At 41.7% G+C, this 22,660-nt stretch overlaps 1 protein-coding gene across 3 annotated transcripts in view; it reads right to left on the bottom strand.

Moving 5' to 3' along the window:
- Positions 1-1,921, bottom strand: part of Usp14 (ubiquitin specific peptidase 14) — a 43,995-nt gene extending 42,074 nt beyond the window's left edge. The window contains exon 1 of one of the 3 annotated variants that reach the window (XM_075969332.1): positions 1,546-1,921. In XM_075969332.1, coding sequence (XP_075825447.1) covers positions 1,546-1,561 — 16 coding nt within the window. In that variant the 5' untranslated portion in view covers positions 1,562-1,921. The remainder of the gene's footprint in view (positions 1-1,545) is intronic. The other 2 variants (XM_075969333.1, XM_075969334.1) reach the window with 2 other exon arrangements.
- Between the last annotated feature and the right edge of the window lie 20,739 nt (positions 1,922-22,660).

Raw genomic sequence — 22,660 nt, 5'->3', positions numbered from 1 at the left:
CAATGTGTAATCCCTGAAAGAGTTAAAGAATAAAGGCTGCTTGGTGTGTTTGATTATTAGACAACTCTAACAGTAGCAGGAAAAATAGGTTCAAATATAGCATAAATTGTAATCATAAAGAGACAAAAAACAAAGACACTGAGAATACAGTTTAGTGGTTTCTACTTAGCATGCACAAGTTCCTCCTAGGTTTGATCCCCAATAACACAATAACAAGTTGCCTTTGTGTGTGTGTGTGTGTGTGTGTGTGTGTGTGTGTGTGTGTGTTTCCTTCTTTTTTGGTTTTTCGAGACAGGGTTTCTCTGTGTTGGTTCCCTGTCTGTCCTAGAACTTGCTCTATAGACCAGACTGGCTCTAAAATAAGAGATCGGCCTATCTCTGCTGGGATCAAAGCATTACCCACCATATGTGGCCTACAAGTTTTAAAGTAATGTATAATAATAGTACAAGATAAAAAAAATAAAAAATAATAGTACAAGCTAAAGATAACACAGGACAAATGAAAATAGTATTAGATATAAAGGAGAGGACGCCAGGTGTTGTGGTGTACATTTTTAATCCCAGCAATTGGGAGGCAGAGAGGGGCGATCTTTTGAGTTCCAGGCCTGCTAGGCCTACACAGCTAGCCCTTGTCTCCTGTTTCCAAACAAAACAAATAATAAAAGAATCCATCCTAAGATTAACTATTATTCTTGGTTCATATAATTCTTTAAAAGCAATCAATGTCTTATAAAGGATGTCAAAGTGGAGAGTCAGAATAATCAATAAACCACATCCATAGGCAACTGAAGTTGCCATATACATTTCTGGAAGCCATTTTGACTAAGAGTAGGAAAAGTGAAGTCCATTAACTAAGGAAAACATGATCCTTGGTCAGTATCTTGGAAAGCCAGAAAGAAAAGACTGCCACATGCCAAAGAGAAAGAAACAGCACTCGCCAGTATTTGTATTGATCTACCCTTTGAAGCTAACACTATGCTGCATCTTCGCAGTCTAAAGCAATGTATGCTGAAGTTAAAACGAAGCATCAAAAAGACTGATTTGCAGACGGCTTCGAGATAGAACTGAAATTGGCACAAAGGGGGCGGTAGAACCAAAAGGGTGAGCAAAGGGAGCTACTGAAGCAACCCCAAAAGCAGAAGACAAGCAAACCTTATACCCGAGACCTTCCCCCAACTTCCCTCCATGCTCATTTCACGGCTATCATCCAGGAGCTCAAAGCAAGCACGCTCGACCAGCCTGATCTTCTGAGCCCCTGGACACACCTTCACCTTTCCCAGCACACTAGGTCAGCGACAGAAAGTATTCTGCAGAGTCACGACTCTTGAGGTTTTCCGTGTCTCCACCCTGCTCCCACCCCACCCACTCGGAGACACGGCGGACAAGCTCCCACACGTAGCTGGGCGCCGACTCGCGCGGCGGCCACCCCGCACTTCCCACAGTGGCCCTCCGCGGCTGTGCCCTGCGCGCGCCTCTGCAGGCTGGGCCTAGGCGGAGGCCTACCATCGGCTGCGAGAGCGCGGCGCGAGGGAGGATGGTGCTCACCGGAGTAGAGAGGCATGGTGGGGCAGAAGGGAGGAAACGGCGCGGGAGGCTGGGTCTGACAAGGGCGGCAGAGGGATCTGAAGCAGCTCGTGGAGCCTGCTGGGGACGAAGCACGGTGGTGGCGGTAGCTCCGCTGCGACAAGCCTCATTCAAACCGGCCACTAGCGATGACGCAGCAGCACGCTGTTCGCCCAGGGAGCCGCTGCAGGGGGGAGGCGCTGCACGGGGCAGAGGCGGGGCCGGGGGAGGGGAATAAAGGGAAGGGGGTGGGCCAAGTGGAGGAGGGGACCGGGGACGGGGGGGGGGGGGGCGGCCGGGCGAGGTGAGGGAGGAAGGCGGGGCCTGGAGGTGAGGGGCGGGCTGAAGTTGTGGGGGCGGGGCCTGGGAAGAGCAGCGTGGCCCGAAGGATGATGGGAGTGCAGGGCAGGCTGAGGGGAGAGGTGGGGCCTGATGCTTTCAGGAGGAAGAGGAGTTCCGAGGAGCGGAGGAGGAAAGAGGCACAGATTGAGGAGCAGCGGCGGGGGCCTGGAGTAGGAAGCCAAGGAGATAGGCCATAGCGGGGTGGGAGGAACTTGGTGGTGAGTAGAGGAAAGTGAGCAGGCCGACGCCTGGAGGTGTATCGGAAGGAGCAAAGGTGGACACTGGAAGGACTGAGACTAGCAAAGGAGTGAAAGTGGAGATCGAGGCCAAGAGGGGGAGGGGGCCTGGTGGGATGCAGTCCACCCGCAGGCCTCGAGGCCCTTGTCCTGCCACAGGTTCTGTACTGTGCTTTCATTAACCTGTCCGTTGCCTTTTACTAACTCATCACATTTCCGGTTTGTTTGTTTTTGAGAAGGTCTACTTCGAGGCAGGGTTTCTCTGTGTAGCTTTGAAGCCTGTCCTGGCACTCACTCTGTAGACCAGACTGGCCTCAAACTCACAGATCTGCCTGCCGCTGCCTGGGATTAAAGGCGGGCGCCAACTGCAGGTTTATGGATAAACAAGGCCAGTGGAATATGATCAAGTATCAGGGGTATATATAATTTTTATGGGTTTTGGTATTTGGCCTGCGCGTATGTCTGAGGGAATCGGATCCACTGGAACTTGAGTTACTGACAGTCATGAGATGCCACCTGGGTGCTGGAAATTGAAACCCGGTCCTTTGGTAGAGCAGCCAATGTCTTAGCCACTCCCCAGCCCCAATATCAGAGTTTTCATAAATCTTATTAATATATCTATGACAAGAGAGGAAGACCTTACAATCACATTTGTTAAGGGGACTTTATAAACTATACCACTGTTTAGGATGCTTCCTTCCTCTTAACATGAATTTTGTCTCTTTAACACCCCCCTTGTTGCTTACTCTTTCATATGAACAAAGGCTACTCCTATCAAGTAGTAGTACAGTCATAGCCATTCTCTCCTTTTTCCCACTAGTGTCTAAAGCACTCAAAATAGGATACAAAATGAATAAAACACAGATCCTATCTTAATAAGGCCTAGGATAACTCAAAAAAGTATCACCATATGCATTCATTAAATCCAGGACTCTCTAAATGGAGCCCTTTGCTGGAAGCAACAAAAACCAGAGCTGGCCAGGGAAGAAGAAAGAACTATCTGGCTCAGCCTCCTCCCCAAATGCATTGAGGCGTGTGGCGTGGACTTCCCCAAGTGGAAAAGCCCCTCAGTGGTTTCCCATAGCTGCAGTAACCAATGGCCACAAACTTGGCCATTATCCTATCAGTGGTGTAGTCAGGAACCAGATAACTTCCCTTCTGGAAGTACCAATGGAGAAATCTAGTCCTTGCCTTTCTAGGTGTTACAAGCCGTCCATGTTCATTGGCTGCTAACTCCATCTCTGCCATGGTTATCATGCTTCCTTTGCCAGCTTTTTCTGACTTTGCTGCCTCCCTCTTTATAAGCTCCCAATAATTACACTGGCTTCACCTGAATAATTCAGGCCAATCTTCTCAAAGTCTTTAAACACACAAGTAAATCACTATTTGAAGGTAGTATTCACAAGCTCAGGGATTTATGTGTAGACATGTTTGCAGGAGCTTTGTTTTATCTGCAAGATACTTCCAAAAACAAACATGTAAGATTAAAAAAAAATCTACTGTCCTTTCTTATAACATCTTTAACTTTATTCCAATATTTTTCTCTGCTTCATAATTCTTGGAGAAAAAGGTCTGCCTTAAATATTTTAGGAAATACATTATGTCTAGGACAGTGCTTTGCTTTAAAAGATGTTCAAATATTTTCTAAGTGGATGCGAAACATAGTTGAAGATCAATAGAGATGCAGATTGTATCAAGTAAATACATGTTTCTGTGACAGAGGCCTCAAAATTCAGCTGTTTGAAGTAGAGGGTTGTGGAAGAGTCAGGGAAGAATGAAGGAAAGGTTGGTGCCACCTATTACACTAACTGAATATAAATGGGGCCGATCCGACAGCTCAGTGGGCAAAGAGGCTCTGAGTTTGAGCTCTGGAACCCACTGATGGAAGGAGAGAGCTCACACCCACAAGTTGATCTCTGACTCCATGCAGAGAGCAAGGGAGACAGAGAGGGACACACCCAGGCAGCCACTAATCACCCAGACATGAGAAGCAGTGGACGTGAGCTATACAGAATGAAATAAAGGTAAAAATAAATAAATAAATGAGTGAATAAATAAATAAATATCAAAAACACCAACAGCAAAAAAGAAACAGATTAAGTTAAAAGGGTAGCCAGAAATAAACCTAAACTAGGCCAAGTAGTCATAACTGATAAGAAGTCTCTGTGTCATGATTTGGGTGCTGGTTGGTGACCCAAAAGAAAAAGCCTGATACAACTGGATTCCCAGGAAGTAGAGTTAGCATGGTTGTAAGTCACTATTTGGGTGCTAGGACTTGAGCCCACATTGTCAGGAAAAGCAGCCAGTTGTCTTAACTTTGAACTAGCTCTCAGCCCCCTCAGCCATTTTAAACAATTGCTGTTTGTACCAATTAGCATTTAACCAATCTTTTAATATTTACTATCTATTAGCAGTTAATGATGTGTACTATTCTATTTATGTGTATATATAGCAGTTATATTTCCACTTATATTATGAATAGTTCATTGTACTGATGACTAGTTTGACTAGAGCTTTCAGGATTGTATAATGTTCTGACATACTGCAGTGTTTATATCTGTAGAGTCAACTAGATGACTCAGTGTGTAGAGGTGACTGCACGCAAGCCTGATAAAAACCGAGTTCAATTCCCATATTTCACCAGGTGGCAGGAGAAAACTGATTCCTGAGAGCTTTCCTGTGGCCTCCATATGAGTACCATGGCATGAAAACCTCTGCACACCTCTGTACTCATATACACATGAACACACAAATTAATAAATACTATATTGTGATCTATATTGTCTACTTCATGTCTGCACAATAGTTGCATCTCACTTCTTTATCTGTGTGCTCCCTAGCTCTAGCACATACCACCATAAACTAGGAAATATATATATATATATATGAATGTTAGTAATGGAATTCAGAGAAGAATTGAGGGATGTATCAGAGAATTTGGGAGTATCAGAGCTGTAGATAACAACAGAAAAAAGCAAAACCGTAAACAAATTCATTAATGTGACAATTACATGTTAATTATATACTCTTGGACCCCTATATGCCAGGAACTCACAGTCCATCAGAAAATAAGGAAACAATATCACACACATGCCTTTAGTTCCAGCAAAGCAGACTGAGGCAGGTGGATCTCTGTATGAGACCAGCCTGGTCTATATAGTTATAGTCTCTAGAGTCCTAGGACTATATAATGGGACTGTGTCTCAAAATAAAACAAAATATATAAAAATATGCGGCCAGAAAGGGTGGCTTATGCTTATAATCTTAGCATTCAAAAAACAGAAACAAGAGAGTTGTGAGCTATAGGCTAACCTGGGCTATATAGTGAAAGCTTGTCTTGTAAAAGTAAAATTATTAAAAATAGCAGTATATATGGAAGCTAGGAGGGAGGAAAGCATGATACAGCAGAAGGATATGTGGGGCTGTGGGAAGAGATAAGGCATGGTGGACAATATGAGGCATGGTGAAAAGTATAGATACCAGGGGGAAATGTTCAGTCTCAATTTAACAGAGCTCCTGTCATCAAAAAAGTAATACTGACACTTCCACATATTGGGCTGCTCCAGATTTTTTTAAAGGACAACCTTTACAGAAAGACAAAACTCTTCTATCTCCCCATACCAGTTCACATCTCACAGGCAGTGCTAATTTTATCCTTTCTGATTTCAGATCTACTGGTAATTCTACAATTCTAAAGAATATAACATTATTATTTATCAAGCTTAATGGAATATTTATTGAATTTACACTAAAAAATATGAGAACATATGTTATACTATCTACAATCCACCTCTCTCCCACTTTCTATGTATTTTTTATTGAAAATACATTTTTTCATAAAATATATTCTGATCATAGTTTCCCCTCCCTGAACTCCTTCCAGATACTCCCATTTCTCACTCACCCAACTTGACATTTTCTCTCTTTCTCTGGAGAACAGGCAGACAAAAAAAGCGAACAAACAGGAATGTTAAAAATAAGAGAAATAAGCTGGGCATAGTGGCACACGGCTTTGATCCCAGCACTTGGGAGGCAGAAGCAGGCAGATCTCTGAGTTCAAGGCCAGCCTTGTCTACAGAGCAAGTTCTAGCAAGGACTACACAGAGTCTTGAACCCTGTCCTCCCAAAAAAAAAAAATCAAAATATACAACCAAAAGACCAATTACAAAAAAAGATGTTCAGGCAAAGTAGTATGAGAAAAAAATGTCAACAGAAATGCCATTGAATTCATGCCCTGCCCTTAAGTGTGGTTAATATACTCAGTAAAACGCCTTTGGAGAGAACTAGTTGTTCCTCTGCAAGCAGACGTCAATTGGAGAAAACGTTTTGGTTAGGCATAGGAGATGGTGCCCACTTGCCCCTCTTGGGGCTGGGATCCCTTCTGGCTTCGCCCTGTGCGTGCTGCCAGTCTTTGCAAGTTCAAATGTGCATTAGTCCTGTTGTGTCTCTAAGATACTGTCTCCTTGGGACCATCCACCCCCTCTAGCCTTCAAAAATCCTTCTTCTTTCTCTATCTATAGCTCCCTGAGTCCTAAGGGGAGGGGTTTGATGAAGCTATACCCTGTAACACGAAGGGACTGGGGGATGCTGGGAGAATCTGGTGGCCAGGTCTGGTTTGATATGTTAAATAAATATCTCAGTTAGTCATTTGTCCTGGGTTGAGAGTTTTCTAAGACTGCCACTATTCCTCAGGCCTCACCAATACAACCAGCCTTCAGAGATCTCTGTACTGGTTGGAAAGAATTTCTCTCTTTTTTTTTTTCATTTTGGTTTTAGTTTTTCAGGACAGGGTTTTTTTTTTTTTGTGTGTGTGTGTGTGTGTGTACCTTTGGCTGCCCTGGACCCAGCACTGTAGACCAGACTGGCCCTAAACTCACAGAGATCCACCTGCCTCTGCCTCCTGAGTGCTGGGATTAAAGGCATGAACAACCACAACTGGCTGCCTTTTTAATCATTGAAATTTTTAGTTCTTTTACTCCTCAAATTTCTGTCCTAGTTAGGGTTTCTATTGCTGAGATGAAACAGCATTGACTGGTCCACAGGACAGAAATGGGAGCACAGCACGAACCTTGAAGGGAGAGGAATGAAAGACACAGAAACGGACAGCAGGTCTGTGTTCTGATCAACATTATATATCCAAAAGACAGGGGGGGAGGGTAGGATGCTGAAATGTCAGGTCTGGAGACAACCCTAGCTGATAGGAAGAGATAAGGGGATGCTGAGGGTCTGTAAATGTATATAGGGGAAATGCTAATCACTTTCTGAGGCCTGGGGCCTGCTACATCTGCTGGCATTCTTAACTCACAGGGTAGATAAGGGTACGGAACTTGCCCTACAGAGGTGAATAGCTTACTTAACTTGTGAGCTAAGGTGAGTATAACTAAATACAGGTCTTTGCTCCTAGCAGTCCTCCCTTTTTATAAGTATTAGTATGAGGAGAGTTAGAGGTCATCTGGTAGATGAGCGGACATTAACCGGGCAGGGGGTAGGCAGAGGCCCAGTCCTCCCATGTTTACTTCATGGGGGAAATTTCTTTCGGCTTTTATGTCAATACTTCTCGACATCAACCTCTATGCAATCAGGCATGTTCCTCAGGAGACCCAGAGATGGAATGCATGGTCCTCTCAACTGCTTGCCTTGAACCCCTTGCTAGTGCCCATGTCTGTTGTGGACAGACACACATATCTCTGGGTGTTCTGTGGCTCCTATAGGAGACTTGCTCTCAAGGGGCTCTTCTAGCCCTCGATCAGCCAGATCAAGCAGGTGATAGTGGACTTGAATGGGCTTGGAGGCCAGGGAATCCACCTGTTGGCAAATAAACCCAGTGAGCCCACGGTCCAAAAGCCATCAATAATAAAAACCCTAAAAGGGGTCCCAAAAGGGAGGATAAGAGGGTGGAGACCCAGGGAGAGATGGAAAACCAGTTTTTAAACCATCCCTCCTCTTGCTCTCTTTGCATTCTTCTACGCTGTAATCCTTTTCTGACCTTAGCCATACTGTCTCTAACTATTCCAGTGTGATCAGCATAGAAACAATATTTTTCTTTTAAGGCAGTGCAAAGGATCAAAATCTAAAATTCTTAATTTTATGATTTTTTAAAATGCTGGTGTGCCCCCGGCGGGCTCGCAGAGCAGCCACTAGCCCGGCAGAGATGGTTGTGGGTCCCTGTAAGATCCCCGGGGGCCATATGAGCAGGTGGCAAGCTCACAGAGCAGCGGGAGCCTGATGGGTCCCCAGCTGCTCGCTCCAAGGTCCCGGGTGGGGCGGGTTGCTTGCCTGCCGTGAACCAGCAGAGACAGCTCCAGGAGGGTCTGGGAGAAAGGAGACAGAGACATGGACACAACATGTTGAATATTTATTCAGGGGGTTATGAAGGGGAAAGGGAGAAGTGGGGGGCAGAGAAAGAGAGAGGGAGAGAAAGAGAGAGGGGAACAGAGAGACAGAGACACGTGCACATGCCAAGAGGGGGACAGTAAGAGAGAATCCAAGATGGTGGGTGGGGGTGGGGGGAGTGGGCGTGGCTTGCCCCTTAAAGGGCCGAAAGAATAACATTCCCAGATCCTTTTTTATAATAAAAAGCAGGAAGCCGGATGGTGGTGGCGCCTGCCTTTAATCCCAGCACTCGGGAGGCAGAGGCAGGCGGATCTCTGTGAGTTCAAGGCCAGCCTGGTCTACAAGAGCTAGTTCCAGGACAGGAACCAAAAAGCTACGGAGAAACCCTGTCTCGAAAAATTAAAAAAAAAAAAAAAACAGATTAGACACCACAGTTCAACGGAATTGGGACAGCAAATTCTCAAGACTGCTTCCGGCTGATTTGTGGGTGTCATCTTTGGGGGGGAACCTGAGAGAAGGCTGGGTGCTGGCCACATCCTGGCATAGCTGGTCTCTTTGCTCCCGACCGGGTGTCTGTGGCATGGAAATGTCTGGTGTCCCTTATCCTATTAAGGTATTGGCAGAACAAAGAACAAAGTTAAATTAAGGAAAAAAAAATTTGGACCAGGGAATCGAGGGGGTATCTGACCTGTTTAAGATCCTTTAATCCGGCTCCATGGAACTCACAAGAACTCCTTGGGTTTGTGAAAACAGAAGTTTTAGACACATGGAAGGCAGCATAAGAGAGAAATTTGATTTGAAATTTATTTGGTGAGGTAACCTGGAAAAACCTCTCAGCTATCAAACTGTCAGAGATCTTTGAGAAGGATAAGATTTTACTTGAGTTACTGATTTTAAAAATGACAGAGAACTTACTTGGTTGGCACCCAGAGCTTCTCTTTTGGGTCCTCCATGGTCACTGAAGATTGCACTTGACCTTTGCTGGTTAGCGTCAGGCCTGCCACGCTCCCGAAGACCCTGTGGGCTAAGAAATCTGTAGGAAGACAGGCCTACCTTGACCTGAGCAGCTAGGCTGTCGATTACAGCGATTCCGTCCACATCTAGAGGTCTTTAGTTTAGACAAAAGGCAGTTTTGCCCAATGGTCAGCACTCAGCAGTCGAAGCGAACTGCAGAAGGACGTTGTTCTGCGTGCGTGTCTTCTGTCTTTGGAGGAAGCAGCGTGTTGCTGCTAAGGAGCCAACCTGTCTCTTCTTGTTATGAAAAGTTTTTTAATAATTAAATACTTAGGGCTGGAGAGATGGCTCAGTGGTTAAGAGCATTGCCTGCTTTTCCAAAGGTCCTGAGTTCAATTCCTGGCAACCACATGGTGGCTCACAACCATCTGTAATGAGGTCTGATGCCCTCTTCTGACGTGCAGGCATACACGCAGACAGAATATTGTATACATAATAAATAAATATTTTAAAAAAATAATTAAGTACTTAAATATCACATTCCCCAGATCTCTGAGCAGTTGAGGGCTATTTATTATGTATAGCTGCAGTATAGAATCTGTCTGGAAGGTTGTATCTGAGCTTTACTGTACTGGCTCTTAACAGGTAAGATTTACACTCGTAAAAAGACAGAAAGAAGAAAAACTGTAATATAAGGTTAATGGCAGAACTAACAATGGTAGAGAACAGCTTACTATATTTTTAAGAGACTTAAAAGTACATACCAGTTTAAAATATGAGACCTATGATTTTGTAATCTGAAATGAGATATAATGAACAATTGTTATACACAGAAAGAGTGAACAGGAAGTGGGCAACGTGGGTGTCTTTGATGGACCCTATCAAAGGCATGCCATTGCGCAAAACACGTGTAACAGAGTTAACAAGAGGATTTCAGTGAAGGGGGGGGTATACATAAGTAAAACTGGAAGAGTGTGGTCATGTGACCTGGCTCTCAGCCAAGATGGTGGTAAAGTTACCTGACCCCAGTGAACATGGCAGTGACCACGTGTTGTGGGAAAAGTCACAATTTTTGAGCTGTAAGGATTTTAAGCTTAGTAAGAGGGACCTAAGGGCATGATCTGCTCTGTTGCTGAGCCTCCATGCCATAACACAAGCGCAGAGGGGCGGGCAAAAGGCTGGAACCGAAAAACTGCACCATGCCACGGCTGGAATGGAAAAGCTGGCTGGAATTTTAAAAGCCGTGGAGCCGGTTGCTATCAAGAGCCAAAATCGTGAAAACCCGCAAAAACAGCTCAAACACCCAGGACTCGTAGACAAGCGTCCTCGAACTGGGAGTGGGCTGTTATGGCCTAGCTGGATCTTGATGAGAGAAGATAAAAGGGAAAGAGAAGAAGTGAAAAACATGAAAAAAAGATAAACTGAGGACCCGGTCCCCAGTCGAATGCACTGCACAGGAAGTGTGCAGTGCTAACCGGGCAGACCGGCCCCCGGTGTCAGTCCAAACACGATTCGGGTAAAGGAAAGCAACCGTAGCAGAACTGGGAGGGACTCACCAATTGAAGCCATCTGGGAAGCTGGTGTGGGAGTGGAAAAAGAACCCGGTTCAGGATATCCGAGTGACAGGTCCTGTGATCAGGTACTCCTCTCTCTCTGTGGGGGCGGGGAAGACCGGACCTTGGACTCTTCTCCATCTCCTCTATGGGGCGTTTGCAGCTATGACGCCATCAGGTCTGCCACTCCTTCACTGTATATGCAGTCATCTCATCCAGCTTTATTTTCTTTCTGTGAAAAAAGAACACAAACACATCCTTGACCCACAATATAGGCCGGGTCTTTTTATAATTCTTTGCAAGGGCTTTTGTACCTTGCCTTAGCAAAGGCCACCTTGGTGCCGTCATGTCAGATCTGTCTGCAACTTTTATCCTCTTAAGTTGTTTTTAAGAAGCCAATGTCATGCTCCACAGTTTTTTTCATTGTTAACCATATATGCAGTCCTTCCATTGGAAAAGCCATTTGTAAAATTCAGCATAACATCCTTTAAGGGATCTTTAGCTATAACATTAGCAAAATATAGTTCTGTAAATCGCAGCAACAATCATCTGGAAAAAATTATTATTATGGCCTTTAAATTGAGCAAATACAACTGTCAAAGAATCACTATCTTAAAATTTATCAATTAATCTATTGCTTAGTATAAGAAACATTGATCACAGTCAATACTCTGTTAAACTATCTCTTAGATTCCATCCTGCTCTTTTGTATTAGACAAGCTACTGCTTTAAATTAAGAGTTTAATATCTTAACTGGCAAAAATGAGAAGATACAGCTATAAAAAGCATTCTGGGCTTTTGTTTTTCATAAAATTGCTGTAGAATAAGTTTTGTACTAAATACACACACTTTCTTAGCTGAATCATAATTAATACACTGTACTTGCTGATTATCATATACTTTACCTGTTGATCTATACTCCACTTGCTTGAGTACCTGTTTGGCAGCTTTTAAAACTCTGTACTGGAAATTGGCTCATTGCTCCCTTTAAGAATTTTATTTACGGGGAAGAGACAGAAATCTTTAATAAATAAATAAATTAAAAGAAAAAAAAACGCTAAAAAAAAAAAAAAGAATTTTATTTAGCCAGGTGATGGTGGCGCACGCCTTTAATCCCAGCACTCGGGAGGCAGAGGTAGGCGGATCTCTGTGAGTTCGAGACCAGCCTGGTCTACAAGAGCTAGTTCCAGGACAGGCTCCAAAGCCACAGAGAAACCCTGTCTCGAAAAACCAAAAAAAAAAAAAAAGAATTTTATTTAGTGGCTTAAGGTCTCTCATAAGAATATTATAATTAAGGCTTTAACTATTGTACATCTAATTAAGAGTTTGTAAACTATCCTTCTCTTAGGTTGAAAGTCTGCCTAACTGATAGGAAAATGGAAAAAGAAAGCATATTTAACTAATGATGCTGGCTTAATTAGACATCAACATGTTGAAGAACGAAAATAAATCCATATTTATCTCTATGCACAAAACTCAAGTTTAAATGAATCAAAGATCTCAACATAAAACCAACCATACTGAACCTCACAGAAGAAAAATTTAGAAGTACACTTTGGCACATCTCAAACACAGCCTCAGTGGCATAAACATTGAGAGAAACAATTAATAAATCAGATTTCTTTTTAATTGAGAAGTTTTTGTATAGCAAAGGATATGATCATAAGACATAATATCAGCCTATAGAATGGGAAAATATCTTTACTAATCACTAATCTACTCTTAAAAATGTCTGGCGGAAATGAGGAGAGAACACAAGACACGAACGAACCCACATAGGAGTTTATTAAGAGGGCTTTGTGCTCGCGAGCTCAGGGAAACGTGTGGACAGAAAAGGAGAGGGTGGGAATGACACGCCTGGCTTTGAAAGACGCTGATGACAGGCAATGCTACGCTCTGCGCCTGCGTACGGGGGCTTCTGCTTCAGACACTGTCCCACGCCTGCCCACACAGGGGGTCCATGCTCCAGCTTCAGAACCCGGAAGTGCAGCCTTACAGGTGGCTAAAAGAATTACAACTCTAAAGCATACAAAGAACTCAGGAAATTAGTCATCAAAAGAACAAATAATCCAATAAAATTAAATGTTACAGACCTAAAGTGAAAACTCTCAACAGATGACTTAAAATGACTGAAAGAGACTCAAAAAATGCTCAACATAACATCCTTTATCCATCAGAGAAAGGCAAATCAAAACAACTATGAGATTCCATCTTATCCTTGTAAGAATGACCAAGATTAAAAACACTGCTGACCATTTATGCTTAGGAGAATGTGGGGTGAAGAAAAAACTCCTCCCCTGCTTGAAGTGTAAACTGGCAGAGCTGCTTTGGATCCTAGTATGGCAATTTCTCAAAATTAGGCAACCGTCTACCTTAAGACTCAGCAATACCACTTTTGGGCCCATACACAAAAGATACTTATCTATACCATAAGGACATGTGCTTAACTATGTTCACAGTAGAATTGCTTTGCCATAGACAGAATCTGAAAACAATCCAAAATCCACCTCTTCTACACATATGATAAATGAAAGACAGCATCCTTTACAATAGCTATAAATACAATAAAATATCATGGAGAAAGTCTAACCACACAAATGGAAAAACCTGTATGATGAAAACTTTAGATCTTTCAAGAAAGAAATTTAAGATGTCAAAAAATGGAAAGATTACTTATTCTCTTGGGAAAGTAGAACCAACATAGCAAAAATGAAAACCTTACTGAAATCAATCTACAGATTTAATGCAAATGCTCATTAAAATTATAGCAAAATTCTTAACAGACCTCGAAAGAACAATCCTCAACTTTATAAGAAAGAGATAAAAACTTAGGATAGCCTGAACAATCTTAAAATCATATACAATCAAGGAACCTGTGAAATGACTTTAAAACTTTCCTACAGAACCACAGTACTGAAATCAATCCATCTTGGATACAAATTTACATGCCTACAAACAGCAGATTTTTGACAAAGAAGCAAAATTGTGAAATGAAAAAGAAGCATATTTAACCTGCTTATTTATTTTTTATGGTCCTAAAGCTATAGTTCCCTGAGGATACCTTATTTGCAAACCTATTGTCCTGAAGTTGCATTCTCTGAGGCTAACTTATTGCAAACCTGCCTTTCAGCAACTCTGTGTTCTGATCAAGCTGCCAACTTTATTTTTTTCTCAGGAGCATTATATAGCAAAAAGACAGAGGGAGAGGGTAGGATGCTGAAATGTCAGGTCTGGAGACATCCCTAGCTGATAGGAAGAGATAGGGGATGCCGAGGGTCTGTAAATGTTTATAGGGGGAAATGCTAATCACTTTCTGAGGCCTGGGGCCTGCTAAGTTTGCTGGCATTCTTAACTCACAGGGTAGAGAAGGTTCCAGAACTTGCCCTACAGAGGTGAATAGCTTACTGAACTTGTGAGCTAAGATGACTATAACTAAATATAGGTCTTTGCTTCCAGCACACCATGACCAAAGCAACTTTAGGAGAAAGGGGGTTATTTGGTTTATGCTTCCAAATTAGTGTTCATCATCAAAGGAAGTCAGGACAATCAAGCAGAGCAGGAACTGGGAGGCAGGAGCTGATGCAGAGGCCATGGAGGAGTGCTTCTGACTGGCTTGCTTGCCCTGCTGTCTTTTAGAATCTGAGAAGACTGGCTCAGGGATGTACCATGGGCTGGGCCCTTCCCCACGAATTAATAATTAAGAAAATGCCCTACAGGCTTGCCATAGCCCCGTCTCATGTACACATTTCCTTCTTATTTTTCATTTTTATAAATTTCCTCTTTTCTCATAATACATCCCAACAGCATCCTCACCCCAACCCCTCCCTTCTCCCCAGATCTGCTGCTCTTTTCCCTTCAGAAAGCCTGCTTTCCGGGGATATCTACCAAATGCAGCATAACGATACATTAAGACTAGACACAAATCCCCATATCAATGCCGGACAAGGCAACCCAAAAGGGGGAAAGAGGTTCCAAGAGCAAACAAATGAATCAGAGATGTCAGAGATACCCCCACTCTATATACATTTATTTTCTTCTTTCTCCTCCTCCTCTTCCTCTTCTTCTTCTCACTTCTTCTTCCTCTCATGTCGAGGCCCAGAAATGTGAACCTATTTTCTCATTGACCAAAGATCAGAGAATTGGAACTTAACTCTAGTTTCTTCAAGGTTATTGTGCTTCTACCTCAAACAAAGATTCCACCAAGATGTAGAGCAGAGAATTCTGCTCTCTCAAGGTTATTGTTAACAGGTGTGGCCAATAGCCAGCTCTTGTACTCCAGGTATAGAGAAGTAGATTGTCCCTACCTCAAACAAGAGTCTAAGGATCCAACTAAGATCCAGTTTCCTTTATGGAGATAACAATGGATTCCACCCAGGGAGTGGTTTGTCTACAGAGTGTTTCGGTCTAGGGAATAAGTGTGACTTGGTGACTTGTTTTGTTCTAGCAACAGAATGTATAACTATGAATGTAGTCACGCAAACTTCAATTGGTATGTTCATTTTCTTGTATTATGTTAATGCAATGTTTTATCTTACTCCTACCTTTTGGGGTCAGGGGTATTTTAAGCATTTGGAAATTAAATGTGGGCAAATTTCAGTACTCACTGGAACTCCCTCCTGACACTATCATATATGTTTCTCCATTTTTATTATTCTCATTCGCATTTTCATGTTCTTTACTATATTTCTAAATTCCCACAACTCTACCCTAGCAAGAAGTATTTGTGTCGAGGCTGGTCCCTGACCTCCTTCCTTCCTCCCTCCCTCCCTCCTATGTGGGAAGTCCTTCTGTCTATGTGTTGCTTTTATTGGTTAATGAATAAAGAAGCTGTTTTCACCCAACGGCTTAACAGGCTGGGAAAGATAGAGAGAGAGAGAGTAGGCAAGAGTCAGCAAGACATCAAGTAGCTACCAGAGGGGAAAGACATGAGCTGCCAGCTGGAACCTTGCAAGTAGGCCACGAGCCTCATGACAAAATATAAACTAATAGAAATGGGTTAATTCTAGATGTAAGAGCTAGCTAGCAATACACTTAAGTGACAGGCCAGTCAATAATTTAAATAATATAGTTTCTGTGTAATTACTTTGGGAGTCTGGGTGGCCAGGAAATGAACAAGCAACCTCCAAATCTCTCTCTCTCCTTTCTCTCTCTCTCTCTCTCTCTCTCTCTCTCTCTCTCTCTCTCAAGCCACAGAGTTTCTCTGTGTTGCCCTTGCTATTTTGGAACTCACTTTGTAAAACAGGCTGGCCTCAAACTCAGAGATCTGCCTACCTCTGCCTCCCAAGTGCTAGGATTAAAGCCACCACTGCCTGGCTTGTAAGTATTTCCTTAAGGTTTCCTCCTCTCAGATGACTTTAGATTAGTCATAACTTTCCAGCACATATACTTAAAGCTCAGTTTCTATTTCTATTACCTCATACTGTTTCGTCCTCTCTTACCCTATACTGCTGCTTAGATAAGAACATTAGGATGTCTAGCTTTCCCCTCCTCTTGCTCCTTCCTGCTGTAGGAAGTCTTACAGCCAGTGGTGACCTGCCCACTGGGATGTGGGCTCTTATACTATACAAGCCTGTGTAGAGCATATGTCTGCTCTTGTTTTCCAGCTGCAGGATTTGGTTTCTGATCACCGTTCAAGCAGAGGATTCTGATTTGTGAGTCTACCCCTAAATAAATAGCCATCTAATAGCCATCTATTTCTCAATTCTGAGCTAGTGTGAGATTTATTTTAAGCATCTTTCTTCATTTAGCACCCATGTGGATTCAGACTCCATGCTTACCGGGTGGATGGCCTAATGGCCTAGCCGGTCCACAGCCCAGTCTCCCAACCCTGCCTGCTTGGCTTGCTTTTTTTTTTTTTTTTTTTGGTTTTTCGAGACAGGGTTTCTCTGTGGCTTTGGAGCCTGTCCTGGAGCTCGCTCTGTAGACAAGGCTGGTCTCGAACTCACAGAGATCCGCCTGCCTCTGCCTCCCGAGTGCTGGGATTAAAGGCGTGCGCCACCACCGTCCTGCTTGGCTTGCTTTTACCTAAGTGGTTTTTCATAGAATCCCCGCCACAGTGGAGTTTACTGCATGTGGCAACTTGGAAATTTCCAAATCAAACGCATGACTGCTTCATCCCCTGGGGCGGTTCCTTGCTGTGTGGTGACTTATGCAGCTTTCCGTTTCTGCTTCCTGCCCGTGAGTTCTAGTTTTCTTGCTCCATGTGTGGAATTGATTTAATTGCTTTTAATTTGTCAAACAAAGCCTATTTCTCAGTGTCTAACCAGTTCCAAGGTGGAAAACTAAAGCAGCCCAGGATCATTCCCACTACCACCCGTTGCATCACTTCTACTCACAACTCTGCAACCATGACATCTGCTGGATAATAATGATTATAGTTTACCGGATCACATAACAGGTAATTAACAAATTAATATAGCAGATTACATTAATAGTGCAACTTTTAGTAACTTTTTTGCTAATACTATGGATTGTATTATGCAAGGCTTATATGGTTATGGTGCTACTTCAATTTGTTGGGTATTGGACTCAGTTTTCTTCACCACATTCTATCATTAATAAAGAATATGGCACTTTTAGGAATGATACAATCTTTACAGACTAATAATGAACAGCTAGTTGACAGGATTAATAACATTGAAAATCAAAAGTTGCCTGAAAAAAATTAAAACTATTAAAAAGAATGATATTAATTTGATACACAAATCTGAATCCATATCTAAAGGTACTACGGAGTTATCTGAAAGAATTCATACTGTTGAATTTGACAATTAAAATTTGTTAAAAAGTTATGATAAATTAGCAGATAGACTCTCTCTCCAGGATGACAATCTGCACACTATTCAAGTAAAGTCCAAGGATGAGATGTTATCTTTAAAGGAAAAACTTCAGACCTTGTAATCATAAGTAAGTGCAGAATAAGGACCAGAGGCTAGGCATATATGCCAGGATATTTGGGCTTTACAAAAGACAATAATAAAAATATTTAAAACAATTGAGGAAATTATTGGAGCTGATGAAAAGGGAAAGAAGGCACAAGGATAGGATTCAACACTGCCAGTGGCTGTCAGAGATGACTTACCCAGGGTTGGAGCTTCCTACACTACAATCTACTCTGACGAAGCATCAACTTCTAAAGGCCCGAAAGGATCCAAAGAAGGTGGATGGATACCTATAGGAATGAATAATCTAAAAGAAATTAAGCAAGTGGTTGTAACTTATGGCTTGGAGTCTGCATTTGTTAAGGAGATGATAAAAACATGGTCTTCTAGCATTAAAGCAACGCCACATAACTAGATTCAGTTAGTTTCAGCAGTCCTGGATGATGGGCCTTGATTAATATTTAAAATTTATTTAAGAGAAGAAGCAAAAATTTTTTGAACAACAGGGAAAAGCAAAAAGACTTGTCTCTGTGCCACCAAGCAGACTTAAATGCTTGGGACAGGATTCATGAGCAAGGAAAATTAATTGAATCATATGCCACAGTTAAACAGGTCCAGAGAGAACACTTTACTGACTTTTTACAAAGGTTGATGAAGGCTGTACAAATAGAAGTAACAGACCCAGATGCTAGACAAGTTTACTTATTGAATCTCTTGCTTTTGAAAATGCCAACTTAGGATGCAAAAAGATACTTGGGCCTTTAAAGGTCAGATCAGCAACTATGGATGAATGGATCCTGCATACAATGGATATTTGACTATAATACTGAATCTTGGATAGGAGAAGCAATTTCCAAAGGAGGAATGAGGAGACATCAAAATGCCAAATATTTTAATTGTGGTAGACTAGGACATCCTGAGAAGGGATTGTAGAAAAGGAAATCCTAGGAATAATATCTCCTCTGGGAATGGCAAAAATAAGAGAACTCAGCCTTCAGGTATATGTAGAAGATGTGGCAAAGGCTGACATTGGATCAATGAATGCAGATCAACAACCCAATAACATCAGGAAATACTTAAAGGATCTTTCGTAGGCCCCCAAACCAAAAGTGGCCCAGTCATTCCCAGTAACTGTGGAGGACATGTCTCACCAGGAAAATTAAAACAATCCAGGGCCTTCTATAAAAGACCATACTGTTCTAAATGATGGCATAAACATGGAGGATAAGTAAAAAAAATTCAATAGGAAATAGGAAACGTATATTCTGGCAAATCTCTATACCTGATCAGAGACCAAAGTTGAGAGTGCATATAAATGGAATTGTAATTATTGGTTTGATAGACACAGGTGCAGATGTGAGTATCATTACTCCAGAATCTTGGTATCCAAATTGGCCTCTTCAAGAGGCAGATATTGAATTACTAGGAATTGGAACCATATATCAAGTTAAACAAAGCACGAGATGGGTTGACTGTATTGGGCTAGAAGGTCAAGGAGGGAAGCTGAGGCCATATGTGGCTAATATTGCAATAAATTTAAGGGGTTGTGCCCTGCTGCAGCAATGAAATACCCAGATTCACATTCCTGCAGTCCCAGGAACTCATAATTATGGGAAGGATATTATGGATATTATAAGGTACTATACACAAAGGTCACCAGCCATTCAGGCTGTACAAGAACATAAAGCAACTAGCACACCTTTAGAGGCACCAAGAGCCCAACCTTAAAGATGGTTAACTGAGAAACCAATATGGTTTAAGCAGTGGCATCTAGCTAAAGATAAGTTGCAGGCTTTAGAACAGCTGGTATAAGACCAACGAGATGCTCATTATTTTGAAGAATCAACTAGCCCTTAAAATTCTTCTGTATTTGTTGTAAAAATTATGATAGACCTAAGAGCTGTCAATAAGGTAATTCAGCCTATGGGCCCTCTAAAATCTGGAATCACTCTGCCTTCTCTATTACCAAAAGGATGGCTTTTTATAGTTATTGATTTGAAAGACTGTTTCTTAATTATACCTTTACAAAAAAAGGATAGAGAAAAGTTTGCCTCACAGTGCCTACTTATAATAATTCTCAGCCTACTAGGAGATGTCAATGGAGGATCCTCCCACAGGGAATGCAAAATATCCCCACCCTGTGCAAATACTTTGTCAGCTAGCCATTGAAAATAATACATAAGCAATTTCCTAAGTCTATAATCTACCACTACATGGACATTTTGTTATCGGATTCAAATACAGATACTTTAGAAAGAACGTTTTAAGAAGTAAAGAAAGTCTTGCCTAAATGAGGATAATAAATTGCTATTGAAAAGATTCAAAGAGGATATTCTGTTAATTACCTAGGTCACAGAATAGATTGACAGAAAATTAGAACACCAAAGGCACAAATTAGAAGAGACTGGTTGCGGACTCTTAATGACTTTCAAAGATTGTTAGAGGACATTTCCAGTCTACAACTGGCTGTTGGGATAGCACCTGATCTAATAGTTCATTTAAACAAAACCTTAGATGGTGATAAAGATTTGAATAGTCCAAGACAAATGACAGCTGAAGCAGAAAAGGAACTGACAATGATTGAGGAAAAATTACAGGAGGCACATGTGAATAGGGTGAATATGAATTTTAATTGTATTCTAGTCATATTGCCTTCCAGAATTTCTCCTACAGGAATTTTATTGCAGAGGGATGATATTATCTTAGAATGGATTTTTTTAACCACATAAACCAAATAAAAAACTAAAAACTTATGTGGAAAAAGTCTCTGAATTAATTATAAAAGGTAAATTGAGAATTATGTATTAACATCTTTGGCTGAGGTTTCCAGACAGCCTAGTATTGACCATGTTGCTTGGTTATTAGTGGCCAAGCTTATGCAGATCTGTAAAGAAAGGGAGCAAACTGGCTAGTGGTTCTGATGGTTTCCGCATCACGGTCTTGATCTATTTGTTCATATTATTGTTCCTTCCTCTCTTCAACTGAACTCCAGGAGTTGGGACCAGGGCTTAGCTATGGATCTCTGCATCTGCTTCCATCAGTTGTTTGATGAAGGTTTTTTTGGGGGGGGGAGGGTTGGTTTTTTTATTGATATGTATTAAGCTCTACATTTTTCTCTACTCCCTTCCTTGCCTCTTCCCTCTCTCCTTCAATCTCTCCCAAGATCCCCATGCTCCCAATTTACTCATCCTGTCTTTTTCTACTTTCTACTTCCCATGTAGATTATATCTATGTAAATCTTTCTTAGTGTCCGCATTGTTGTCTAAGTTGTCTGGGATTGTGGTTTGTAGGCTGGCGTTCTTTGCTTTATGTGTAAAAACCACCTATGAGTGAGTACATGTGATAATTGTCTTTCTGTGTCTGGGTTACCTCACTCAAAATAATGTTTTATAGCTCCAAAATTCAAGCTGTTGTTTTTTTCTTCTGTGTAGTACTCCATTGTGTAAATGTACCACATTTTCCTTATCCATTTTTCAGTCGAGAGGCATTTAGGTTGTTTCCAAATTCTGGCTATGACAAACATGGCTGCTATGAACATAGCTGAGCACGTGTCCTTGTGTCACAATTGAGCATCCTTTGGATATATACTCAAAAGTGGTAATACTGGGTCTTGAGGAAGGTTGTTTCCAAATTTTCTGAAAAATCGAATCACTGACATTCACAGGGCTTATACCAGCTTGCATTCCCACCAGCAATGCAGGGGTGTTCCCTTTACCCCACATCCTCTCCAGCATAAGTTGTCATCAGTGTTTTTGATCTTGGCCATTCTTACAGGTATAAGATGGAATCTCAGAGCTGTTTTGATTTGCATTTCTCTGATGACTAAGGATGTTGAACATTTCCTTAAGTGTCTTTCAGTCATTTTAGATTCCTCTGATGAGAGTTCTCTGTTTAGGTCTGTACTCCATTTTTTAATTGGATTATATGATCTTTTGGTGTCTAATTTCTTGAGTTCTTTGTATATTTTGGAGATCAGACCTCTGTCTGATGTGGAGTTAGTGAAGATCTTTTTCCATTCTGTCGGCTGTAGTTTTGTCTTGTTGATCATGTCCTTTACTTTACAAAAGCTTTTCAGTTTCAGGAGGTTTCATTTATTAATGGTGTTTGTGCTGTTGGGGTTATATTTAGGAAGTGGTTCTCTGTGCCAATGTGTTCAAGTGTACTTCTCACTTTTTCTTCCATAAGGTTCAGTGTAGCTAGCTTGCTTTATGTTGAGATCTTTGATCCATTTGGACTTGAGTTTTGTGCCTGGTGATAGATATGGGTCTATTATCATTTTTTTACATGTTGATACTCAGTTATGACAGCACCACTTGTTAAATATGCTTTCTTTTTTCCATTTGATATTTTTGCTTCATTATCAAAAATCAGGTGTTTGAAGGGGTATGGATTATTATGTGCATCTTTTATTCAGTTCCATTGGTCTGTATTCCCACCTGGTATTGGCATAAGAACAGGCATACAACATCCCTTCATGATACGGGTGTTGAAAAGAGCAGGGATAGAAGGAACATACCTAAACATAATAAAGGCAATATAGAGCAAGCCAACAGCTTGTCTGTTCTTATGCCAATACCAGGCTGTTTTCAGTACTGTAGCTCTGAAGTAGAGTTTGAAGTCAGGGATTGTGATGCCACCAGAAGTTCTTTTATTGTATAGGATTGTTTTGGATAGCCTACGTTTTTTGCTTTCCCATATGAAATTGAGTACCATTCTTTCAAGGTCTTTGAAGAATTTTGCTGGGCATTGCATTGAATCTGTAGATTGCTTTTGGTAAGATTGTCCTTTTTACTATGTT

The sequence above is a fragment of the Microtus pennsylvanicus genome, chromosome 4 (assembly GCF_037038515.1).
Source record: "Microtus pennsylvanicus isolate mMicPen1 chromosome 4, mMicPen1.hap1, whole genome shotgun sequence".
NCBI classification, from domain to species: Eukaryota; Metazoa; Chordata; class Mammalia; order Rodentia; family Cricetidae; genus Microtus; species Microtus pennsylvanicus.
Note: the sequence above shows the minus strand (reverse complement) of the source record. Positions and strands in the feature narration are given on the sequence as shown.